The sequence below is a fragment of the Amblyomma maculatum genome, chromosome 8 (genome assembly GCF_055883805.1).
Source record: "Amblyomma maculatum isolate TAMU_Amacu chromosome 8, ASM5588380v1, whole genome shotgun sequence".
NCBI classification, from domain to species: domain Eukaryota; kingdom Metazoa; phylum Arthropoda; class Arachnida; order Ixodida; family Ixodidae; genus Amblyomma; species Amblyomma maculatum.
In genome coordinates this window covers 56,626,589-56,638,702 of record NC_139351.1, presented here as the reverse complement: position 1 = coordinate 56,638,702, position 12,114 = coordinate 56,626,589, and the positions used below count along the sequence as shown (strand labels likewise).

At 47.9% G+C, this 12,114-nt stretch overlaps 1 protein-coding gene across 1 annotated transcript in view; it reads left to right on the top strand.

Moving 5' to 3' along the window:
* Positions 1-12,114, top strand: part of Fim (plastin-2 fimbrin) — a 43,869-nt gene that overhangs the window by 27,267 nt on the left and 4,488 nt on the right. Inside the window, exons 2-3 of the mRNA XM_084576290.1 lie at positions 8,336-8,560; positions 9,309-10,586. Of these exons, the coding sequence (XP_084432416.1) occupies positions 8,336-8,560; positions 9,309-10,586 (1,503 nt within the window). The remainder of the gene's footprint in view (positions 1-8,335; positions 8,561-9,308; positions 10,587-12,114) is intronic.

Here is a 12,114-nt window from a genome sequence, read left to right as displayed (position 1 = left end):
CATCCGCTCCGTCCTTGGACTAGATGAGGAGTGCAGAAGAGTGAATGACGGAGGCCTGTCATCTCGCTGTGTTGACTTTTCCCAAAAGCGCTCCGCACGAGACGCTGATGCGCGTCTGGAAAGCGTCGCATATGTTCTCGCTCGTCGCCTTTTAAGGCTGCAGTGGAGATCTCGTGATGGACACTTGACGCGGGGCTGCATTAGGCGGATGTTCTGGTTTCGTTTGGTTTGTTGGGTTTAACGTCCCAAAGCGACTCAGGCTATGGAGAGACGCCGTAGTGGAGGACTCCGGAAATTTCCACAACCTGTGGTTCTTTAACGTGCGCTGACATCGCACAGCACACGGGCGCCTCTTCGTTTCGCCTCCATCGAAACGGTCGCTTCGGGACTCCAAACACCAAAAACCGTGCCAAACCGCAAAATTCTAGCTTCGCTAAAACGTGAATATCTTAAGTGGTCTTCTTACTTTTCACATCGACAAATTTCCCGATCACTTTGTTCTCTCTCCGGCACCATCGAAAAGGCGGTAGTTGGCATATTCTACCATCATCTGGCATGCTGCTGTTCTTTGATTATATTCAGAAATTGTTCGCGTAATTTTTTAGCTCTTGAATTCTTTCTGCACACAACTTCCTTTCATGTATCACGAGTTATCTTGCAGTTTGTCCATCAGGTTAATCTGGCTTGAAACTTTACAAAAAGATATTTTGAGTTTTTTCCCTTGGTGTTTTCTTGTTCTTACTCTGGTGGTTGTAGTGAAACATTTATTGATTCATGAGCCTTATAATCAAAGCCTATCCTGGTGGATCGGCTCGATATCATTCCGGAAGCTTGTAGCTCTCAGCGACTCTTAGAGCCGAGTCCACCAGCTGCTGTTGTGCAGCCGGATCCGAGCTGGACGCCGCGATCTCCCATCGCTCTATATCTGTTGGTTGTCATGCGGAGGGCGACTGCAGCTGAGAGCAAAGGTAGAGGATATTGGTGAAAGTCTGTTCTGGGTGCCCTTCAGAGGATGCATACACGGGGGAAAAGGTCAAAGCAATCCGCGTTGTGTATGGACCTTTGGCCACTCAGCCACCTCATTTAAATACGTACCTGATTCATTAGTGCATTTGAAGTATTATCCCTCCTCCAATTTCATTCTCCTGGTGAATACGCAGTTTTCGGCAGTTGCAACACATATCATACAGATAAGAATAAGAATAAGAATAATGTTTATTTAACATCTTGAGGATGTTGGGTGCGCCGGCAAAAAGCCAGTAGAAAGGCTTGACGAGGCCGACGCACCCCACAGAGGCATTGCAGTGGTACATAGCATAATATCATTTTTAGAAACAAGAACAAACATAAAACAATCGATTTTTCATTATTTATACATTCGTTCATACTGTTTATTTAATTCATGTGGGAGAGTGTAGCTCAGCATTTGGTAACCATAATTTGTTCGGATCTTAGGTACAAGCCATTTGGGTGTCGTTCGTGTAGTGTATATGGACTCTTTGCGTTGCAATCCTGACAGTTTTATTACCAGGCAGTTGTTATTGTGAACCCCGAACAATGCTTTACGAAATACCGCAGGATATAAACTCTGAAGGTATCATAAGCTACAGGCGCAGATATTAGTAAACGGAGCACGCTTTTCTGATCAAATTAAAATCACGCTTCCTGCACTGCAGATAAGAAAACAGTATTTGTCCGAGTAAAAAGGCACAGGCGTCTACTGCCGGTTCGCGCATACCAAGACTGCCCGTTGCACTTATGCAACGCGTGAAAAATGTTACAAGGAAATAGCGTGCTCCGTTCACTTTTGTCCACACCGGTGCGTATAATCGGTCACACAAACCCGAGCTGTGTGAGTTGACATAGGCTTTTGCGGTGTAGAATTCCCCGCCTAAGTTAGCATTTATGTAGCTGTGGATGGATGCTGACAAACCTTTGTGGCCTGTGTGGGGAAGTTGATTCCATAGAACATTTTGTTCTCTCTTTCCGGTGGTGGTGGTGGTGGTGGTTAAAACATTTATAAATATAAAACATTTATAAATATAAAAAACATTTATAAATATAAAACATTTTTGCACTTCGGAGAAAGACTTGTCTAGAGATCCCTATCAAGTTTAGGGCTCCCCCTGTCACCACCGGTTTACTATTGTTCCTCCACCACACCTTGGCCAAACCCCGCTCCCCTCATCAGCTATTTGATACATCTACGTTTACAGAGGCCAACAATAAAAAGCACCGTTAGAGGACCCGCCTGGGTGGCGCAGTGGTTACGGGGCTCGACTACTGTTCCCAATGCCGCGGGATTGAATCCCGGCCTTGGCGGCCGCTTTTAGATGGAGGCGAAAAGCAAGGAATCCGTGTGCTGTGCTGTCATTGCACGTTAAAGAACCCCAGGTGGTCGAAATTTCCGGAGTCCTCCACTACGGCGTCTCTCATAGCCTGAGTCGCTTTGGGATGTTAAACCCCACAAAGCAAAGCAAAGCAAAGCAAAGCACCTCAAGAGCAACGGGCTATTGAGCCGAGGATCCAAGACGCCAGCGTTTACAGCGCAGGTTCGATGGGTCTACTGGATTATTGGCTATGACAATGAAAGGAGGAGGAGTACAAAACTTTTCTTAATTAAAATTAAGGCAGGCACATCCCAAAAGCACCCCTTAGTCCAGGAGCTCTCTGGCTGTTCCGTCTAGCTTGGCCCGCTCGACCAGTTGTAGCTGACCTGATCTGATAGCAATGAAAGCGGGGCCAAAGAGATCGCTATCTGCTGTTGGGCAATCCATATTAAGGCACACGCGTCTGTGGTTGCGCACACTTGAATATGGCACATACCTACAAGGGGGATTGGCCATGGGGATTGTAGGCCCGAGATTGCATACTGCAAAAATGAGATTGGAAATTTGAAATTTATGAGTATCGAAAGGAGAGGAAGATGAAGTCGGACCACTGACGACACCGAACCCTGGCCAGTTTTAGAGCACAACGACAATCGCCCTTCGTGGATATATGGGTCATTAACCAAGGAAGAAGAAGATCGATCAAAATTTTGCCTGGCGTGCCGGGGTGACCGCCGCGACAGGCGTGTCGTCGTTGGCGGCGAGGTGGTCGCCCATTGGCGGCCGCCGCCGTAATGGCGACGTCACCGTCCTCGGTGGAGGAGCAAAGCGAGCTTACCTGCGGGGAGCTTCAGCTGTGGCCTCCGGAGAACGTCGCCGCGACCAGGTTACACCGGGAACTGGTCAGTAAGCGCCGGCGAATTTTTGTCTTGGGGGTCATTGGTTGGACCACTGCACTGCAGGCAGGGCCGCACTCTTAGCACTGGTTTCTCTACACGACCTCAGCTCATATCTTGCCTCCCTAAATGGTTAGCTTGATCGTGAGGTTCGGGTTTTAGTTATCGTGGATACTGGGATCACTCGGTTCTCATGCTTGAAGGGGAGCCGTGGCTCGGCCTTTACGCCTTCGCTCTGTGCGTACGTGCCATTAAATTACTCATCGCGTGACCGGAAACACATCGAAGTAATAATAACAATAATAATAATAGATAATAATTAGTCGGCCACTTGCCAAATACGACGGTTGCAGCACGTCACAGTTGTCAGTGTGCTGAAATTATTTACCGCGTTCCATAATTGAAACTCTCAGTCGTGCTATGTGCGGTAGTAGACGCCAATGACCTTTACCTTGGACAAATATTGTTCTCTTATCTCTAGTGCAGGAGGCGCGATTTTAATTGCAGTGGAAAAAGTACTCCGGTTACTTATGTTCGCACTTGCAGCTAGCGCAGATGCGCTCTGTGTGTGTACGTGTTTTCTGCCTCTGTCCGTGTTTTTTTCGCGCAGTTTAATCATGAACGACAAGCACCAACTAGCCCGCCAGAAAGCCCTTCTTATATTGCACCTAGCAGGTAAAGTGTTCGAGGTGTAAGCTTCGGTGGGCCCGTAGCTCATAAAACTTGCATGTTATCGACCTGCGCAGTGTTATAGATCTTACATACGTGACAAAATTTGATTGTAAACATTCAGTACAACTTTCTTTTCTTTTTTAGAGTCGTGCGCGTCGACTAGCATGGTAGGGCTTCTCTCGGTGTTAATTGATACTTTTTTTTTTCTGGTAGATATCGCGGTAACACTCAGAATGTTTATACCGCGTTTTTATATACAAATTCTAGTTTATGATATAAAGGTTTCTACCAGCGCCGAAAGAAAGATTTATATCATAAGCCAGCAGTTCAGAGCTCCGTCGTCACACTGAAAAATGTGCCGTCGTTTGTGACAAGAGGGACAAAAAAAAAAAAAAAAAGGCGAGACGGGGAAGCAATCCAAGTTGACCAACATGGAGACAATGCTATATAACGACGCGTAGACGGCCGTGTCGTAGCAGTTCTCATGTGGCACCAACAGCGTGAGTTGAAACTGCAACAGAGACGCGCTATTGTTTGGTGGAATGGGGCAGGGTGTGAGGGGGATTCTCCTACTTTCGCGGCTTTACAGCCGTGCGGAATCAAAGGAAAATGCGGCTTCATTGTTCGGGGTCCGACGGAGCCGTCATTCTCTTCCCGGGGTGAAACGTTATCTGGGACGGCGTTCCTTCCCCGTCTTTTTGTTTTACTGTCTGGTTTGTTTATTTTTGGCAATATTTGGTCCGTTCTTCCTGCAGCTGTCGGCATACCGACATCGACGCCTGTCTTTGCGTTTTGTGCGAAATCTGTTCTGCCTAGGAAATTTGGCTTTGTACGAATGCGTGCCGCTGGGTGTAATAATTTGCGAAGTTGATTGTCTTGCTGCTCTTTTTTTTTTTCTTGCTCGCGCGAGCGCTTGTATTTTGTGGTGTTTTCGCGTGCCTTACCGGATACAGGAGAAATACATGTTTGTAGGCGCGGGGCTGTTCATGGGATCTGAATGAGGTATACCATTTGATCCAGCATTGTCAGGGCTCAGTATTTGGTAAATGAACGTCACACGGCAGGAAATAAGCTTCTGACAATACAGCATGTAACACAAGCGAACTCTTATCGAGATAGCGCAGCACAAGACAACTTGCAATACTCGAGACAACTCCTATCAGAACAGGACAATATGGCTGGCAATAGCACGGAACACGTAAGGAAGTTCCTGCCTAAACGACTGATACGAAACGACGCACGATGTCACAATAGGCCGCAACGCCAGTCATGTGATCGAACTTGCTGAAATTAAAATATGTTCCATGTACTGTTCTCGAGTCTGTCTAAAGTGCCCTCTTTCACTGCGTGTACAAGGTACTCTAGTCACCGCGGTCATCCCTTTTATGTCCTGCTCTAGGCTGGGTTTTGTTAACAGCGCATGTTCGACAAACGCGCATTTACTTTTATGATCGCCATTGTAAACCGCAGCGCTTATTTCCGCCTGCGCGAAGACTCTTCCATTTTTTTTTTTTTTGCTTTCAGTACTGTCGTTTTATGCGTAAAGAAAAGTGACGTAACAGTTCAGCGACGTGGCTACAGACGTCCCCAACTTTTTCGTCCTGTTTCCAGCGCTTTCCGGCGGCACCTGTACGTGCACCTGCTTCCTGCTGCAAGCTGCTTGCAGCTGTTTCTGAATCCGCTTGATTTGATCCACTTCGAATACAAAGGCCACGGAGGCAGACGGGTTCGGGCGTGACTTGTTATGCACAGCGGCCGGCTGTCGAATATTGCCGGGCGGCGTGTACACTTGAACCCGAGCGCCAAAATTTTCAACTAGCGGTCGCTTGTTAAATCAGAAACGCCGTCTGCTCCCCGTGAATGGATTGCAAGTTTTTAATAATTTGACATAATCGTAATGTGTGTCTAGATGCGGTTGGCGGAAGGTTTTTTTTTTTTTTTTTTAAATTAGCTGAGCAATATCCACTACGTCGTCGTCAGCGAAGCCGCTTTCAGGGAAATTCCGTGGCGTCTCTCAAATATGTCTAAGCCTAATGCTTTCGTGCCTAGAGCTTTTTTACCAGAACAATTTGTGAAAACCGCTTCAAATATAGCTTCAGTATGTATCTTTCGGGTGCTTATGAATTGAAAAGAGGTTAATAAAATGTATCTGCTATTGCCGCCATTATCTTTTGAAAAATGGCATCCTTTGTGTTTTATTTTTCCTCCTAATTATTTATACGTCTGTTATGTTTAAATGTTTGTTGCTGCATCTCTCTTCGGGTAATTTTATTTGCGAATTGCATCTGTGCATATGTCAACAATCCTGAAGTTTGCGGCTTAGACGCAGTTTCCTTTAATGGCCACAGGCGCCGCCACTATCCGTAAACACACAAATTTTGACCAGTCAGAGTCTCCGTTTTTTTATACATCGGCCGTATGGAAAGTTTCGCAACTGTGTTGTATTGAAGAGCTGTGGTCCTGCCTCAAGTGCTACCTTGTTGTCCCGCAAACTTCCAATATCACCTGCTTTGAGTGCAGGTACGTTAGAGCTCTCTTTGCTTGCCTTGCTCGTGCTCATTCCTGCTTGATATCAGTTAGCATATATTCGCTTTGCGTTTAGCATATATTTGCTCCGTGTTTAAAAGCGAAATATGGTGGCGTTGCAACAGCATCAAAACTCTTACCACGGTCTCTTCACAGCTTCGGCTTTGTAAGAGAATCCGGTGTAGACCTGAAGGAGGTACTCGCGGTGTCTCTTGCGGCAGCATCTTGCTTCGCCGCTTCGGCGGACTTGACTGCTGCTACGCGTGCCTATTCTTTCAATCGTTTATTCGCTAAAGCTACCTTAGCTGTGGCCTCTATAGCCGCCTTATACTGGTGTCATCGCTGACTTACTTACCAATGAAACAAGTTGTCTGCGTAATCCAAGTGGGGTGCTGTCAGCGTCCCCGGCAATGCTCATTTCGTGGTAATACGATCCATTGAGTCAATTCGCAAGACAGTCTTACTTAACCTGGTGATACCATTCGAAGGGGTTCTCTGTTTACTGGATGTAAGCTGCCCCAGCTGTTTTCGCGTCGAGACATGCGGCCCTCTATGTCCTTCAGTCATGGAATGTTCCTTGGTCATTACAATGAGAGTAAATTTCCGGTGAATAGTCAGTGTGGAAACGTCTGAAAATAAAGGGATAACCAGCCCCAATTAAAGCATTGTATGGGCTCGGGCCAGTATATTAGCTGTTTCGTCCGGCCTGGACCGGGCCCAGACCAGAAGTCACTGGGCCAGGCCGATACCGGGCTTAGTTGCAGGCCCGGGCTTTGTTTGGGCCCGTGCATAATAGGTCGATGTCCAGCTTTTGGTTCGCTATTGCAGACTGAAGGCCACTTGGGGCGTTACAGCCGCGAGAATGAAATAAAGCTTTGCTGTGCGCTGTAAATGAAGTTAAGTTTTTCAATTCACCGTGTTGTTGCAGTGGGTAGGGCGCTCGACTACTCTGCCCAAGGATGCGGGATCGAAGCCATGCCGTTGCGGCCGCTTTGCTTTGCGATGTCGGTGCACGTTAAAGAACCCCAAGTGGTCGAAATTTGCGGAGTCCTCCACTACGGCGTCTTCATTGCCTGGTTCGCTTTGGGACGTTAAACACCACAAACCAAACCAAGTTTTTTTACTTTTTTTTGGATAGTACCTCGCCCCGGTGACTCAGTGGTAAAGGCGCTCGACAATTGAGATGGGGTACCCGAGTTTGATCTGAGCCGCGACGGTCGCGTTTCGACTGAGGGCTAAGCATGACACCCGTGCACTGTCCGGTATCAGTAAACATTCAGGAATCCCAGGTATTCGAAATTTCCGGAGCTCCTGAGTAACATTTGGGGCGTTAAACCCCATAAACCAAGCCAAGCTGTTCTTTCTCCTACATATCTTAATATATGCTTTCCGAATCTCCCGCTGCACTTTAGAATCCCCTGTTTCGATATTTGCGACTCGAACTTATGTGTTGGCTTTTTGGCGTTTGTGGGGCCGTGGTGCAACCACCGACTTTCTTTCCTTGCCTTCTAAAACCATGGTGTAGCATTAACTCGATCATGTCTCCTTGCTAAACTTGTAATCCCGATGGTAAATGTTTGGTTATTATTTTTAGTGTTCAGTCAGAAAGTAAATCACTAAGCTTCTTGTTTTTTTTTCGAGTGCGTTTAAGCTTTTCGTCGCGTTATAAGGTACCAGTGCTGAGACAAAGATGTTCAAGACTTGTTCTTGCTGTATCTCTGCTGCTGTTGGAGCCCCTCTCTTGTGCCTCAGGGCACGCAGTGCTACCACCAGCTATCGCACCTTGCCACGAACGGATTATTTGCATACGCTAAACGCGCCACAGTGGAGTCACTTCATCATACCTTAACTTACTATGCAGCAGTGTGGTGGAGTGGTTGCTTTACGTGGTTTCCCTGGTGTGTTTTGCAGCTCAGCAAAGGCTATGTGGAGCTGTCGAGTCTGCGGGATGCCCTGGCGATGGTGGGCTTCAAGCTGCCCCAGTGGAAGGTGCGACAGATGATCGAGGACAGGGAGAGGCGGCGTGGTGCCCTGGCTGAACCAGGACGCCTGTCCCTGGCCGAGTTCGAACAAATTTACACTGAGTTGCGGGGCCAGGAGGTGTCGGCAGGATTCAAGGCCATGCTGTCCAAAAAGGTTCGGAGCACAACTGTTTCTTGGCGTCTTCTTTAGGTGCTGTGCGCATCGCATTCATATTATCGTCTGTTTCCATATTAAGGCGAAAGCCTTTAATGGCTCATGCTGTCATGGACAAAATGTGCCCGCTTTTGCAGCGGCTTTAATTGGCCTAGGCGGGATGACGTCATAGAGGTCTCGACCAATCACAGAGCACTACCAGTTTGCGCGAATGCGTGCCTTACATGGCCATATGTCAGTCAATGACTAATTACTAATTTACGACTATATATTAACTAATTACCAATGATGAACAATACGTAATGTAATAATTAACATATAATGTAATTAATTACTAAACTAATTACTAATTACTAATTAATTAATCAATTACTAATAATACCAGTTGCGTAGCAGGATGCGGCACTCAGGCTTTCGCCTTTCACTACTTTAGTCGTTAAAGTCCCTCGTAATTTTTTTAGTAGCACCTGACATGCAAAATCAAGATCTGGTGAATCTGCTATTTCGCAGGACAATAGTATTCAATTCACTGAAATCAAGGTCGCTGCATCTTGCACATGCGGCTTTTTTTTTATAGATTGGCGCGTCCAAAGAAAATTAGTGCAGTTTGGATTCAGTAAAGAATTCTGAGCTAATAAGGATGAGTCAAGTGGCATTTATCCACTGCATGTTTCTGTTTGGATTAGGCTTACATTTTTAGGTCTGAGTTGATGTATACGCTTCAGGGAGATTTTTCTCTTCACTGTAGGACAATGTACAGACGCTGGGAGGCATGTCCGAGGCTTCGAGTGAAGGCACGACACATTCCGTTCGTCATGAGGAACGAGCAGCCTTTTCCGACTGGATAAATCGGAACCTCGGTTCTGATCCGGACCTGGCCCACCTGTTACCTATTGAGATGCCTGGTGAGACACTGTATGAGCGCGTCAAAGACGGCATCCTTCTCTGCAAGATGATCAACCATTCCTGCCCTGAGACCATCGACGAACGGGCCATCAACAAGAAGGGCCTCACCGTCTACACAAAACACGAGAACTTGACCCTGGCTCTCAGCTCTGCTCAGTCCATTGGATGTAGCATTGTCAACATCGATGCGCACGACTTAGCTCGCGGGAAGCCGCATCTTGTGCTGGGCCTCCTCTGGCAGATAATCAAGATTGGGCTTTTCAACCAAATTACGCTGCAGCACTGCCCCGGACTTGTGCAGCTGGTCAAGCCTGGTGAGGACATGGCTCACTTGCTTCACCTGGCGCCCGAGGCCATTCTCCTGCGCTGGGTCAACTATCACCTGGAACGTGCCGGCACAAAACGGCGTCTCACAAATTTCACCTCCGACGTACGTGACTCGGAGATCTACACCATCCTGCTGCGACAGATCGCTCCCGTGGGATCAGGTGTCACAGTCGAGGCGATGCGCGAACCAGACCTTCTGCAACGTGCCGAGGTCATGCTTCAGCAGGCAGACAAGATAAACTGCCGATCTTTCCTGAGCCCGCAAGACGTGGTCGATGGCGTCTACAAGCTGAACGTAGCCTTCGTGGCCAACTTGTTCAACAACCACCCAGCACTGGATGTCCCTGAGGACGGCAATGCCTTGGAAGGACTCGAGGGCCTCGAAGAGACCCGCGAGGAGAAGACGTATCGTAACTGGATTAACTCAATGGGCGTTAGCCCATATGTGAACTGGCTGTACAGTGACCTGGCTGATGGCCTCATCATCTTCCAGTTGTTTGATGTGATCAAGCCAGGCCTGGTGAACTGGACGCGTGTGCATCGGAGCTTTAGTCGGCTCAAGGGTTTCATGGAGCGCCTGGAGAACTGCAACTATGCTGTGGAGCTGGGCCGTAAGCAGGGATTTTCGCTTGTGGGAGTGGCTGGCCAGGACCTGTTCGAGGGCAACGCGACGCTGACCCTGGCACTCGTCTGGCAGCTGATGCGTGCCTACACGCTCTCGGTGCTTACGCAACTGGCTGGCACTGGTCATCCCATTGTGGAGCAGGAGATTGTCCAGTGGGCAAATGGAAAGGTTTGTACATAATATACTCTGATTGAGACAGCCCATAAATAAATCACTGCTCCTACCAATACAGTGAAATCTCGTTAACTAGGAATACGATTCCGACCGACACCCATATAAGCCTATGGCGCCGGTCGCTCGTTAATTCGAATAGTGGACGGTTTCGCTTCAGGTAATTCGGACGGGGGATCATGTCAAGTATGACACGCGGCCAGCAAACAGAAAAATAGACCTTGCCGAATCTTGTTTGTTTGGAATAGCGGTGCCAGCTCATTTCGCGCACGACGACAATCGCAAGTAGACCATTTTTCCGAAACAAAACGTAGTCGCATAGTTTCAGTTTCGCTGTCCTTAACTACTGTACTAGCCTTCGGCAGCGATTGGGCGAGCGGATCGGCCTGTCGTGCCGTTTTGGACTCTGCTTGGTGTTGCTTGGTTTGCAAAATTTTTGAGCCATTTAGGTGGCTTGGCGAGAGTGAGGAAGAGGAAAGTGTATGGGCAAGGCGGCGGCATTCCCTCGGGTCGCTCTAAATGACGGGTATGTTTTGTGCTGTGGGGCAAAAGGCCCCGCGGAACAAAAGGCCTCGTTGACGATGCGAAGATGTAGCTCACGTTGTGAGCTGCGCAGAGCATCCTACAGTCGCTCCTTTGTTTCTACGTGAAATCAGCTCTGGCGCTTGTGTAAAATATACAATTAGAATATTTTCCCTCTATATATGACGATGACTAGCAAAGGGGGTGGTATAGTGGCGGTTTGCGGTCGACGCCGTACCACCTTTTTGGTTACGGTAAGGGAAATTTGAGAAGGGGTCAGAATTTGCGGGAGTTTCTATAATGCATGGAAATATCGTGATAGGTGAGGAGGTGGGCCCTCGCACTGCGAAATGACTACAAACCGTCCACTGCACGGTTGACGATAGCACAGGCTTGTTCGTGGGCGGCTGTGTTGCCCAGGTGTCTGCAGTGCGCTGAGCAGATTGGAAGGTGCTAGTGGTTGGGGTGTGAGTTTTTCTCTGCAAAACTGGAGATGGCTATCTTTTAATCAAAGAAAATGTATTTTGCGGGGGATTGAGTAATCTCAAGGGCTATTGACGCCTCTTCCGCTTCGATGGGTTGGTTCGAGTTTAACTGTGAGCATTTTCGGTCACTTCTGCCGCGAATGCGGACTGGTGGTGATATTCAGCGGCATCTACATAACGGCAGCAGGGGTGGACGGAAGGTATTGCTTGTGATGTGCCTTAGTTCTAGCAATGAATAGTAATTGTGCTCCGGTTGAGTGTTTTTCGGTAGCGGCGGGATGTAAATATTTTCACTGATGGTTTCAAAGGGAAATAGACGGCGGTGGTTAGACCAGGGAGGCGAGGCGAATCTACAGTCGATTTAAAAGCTGCTGCCCCGTATTCGACCAAGAGTCGGGGTTATTGGCCATTAAGTGTGCCTGAACTTGCTCCTGTTTTCCTTTTTTTTTTTTTTTTTGTAATGCTGTTATAACGGCTCCACATATATCCCTCGCGTGCACCCACTTGCTACCTCCGGT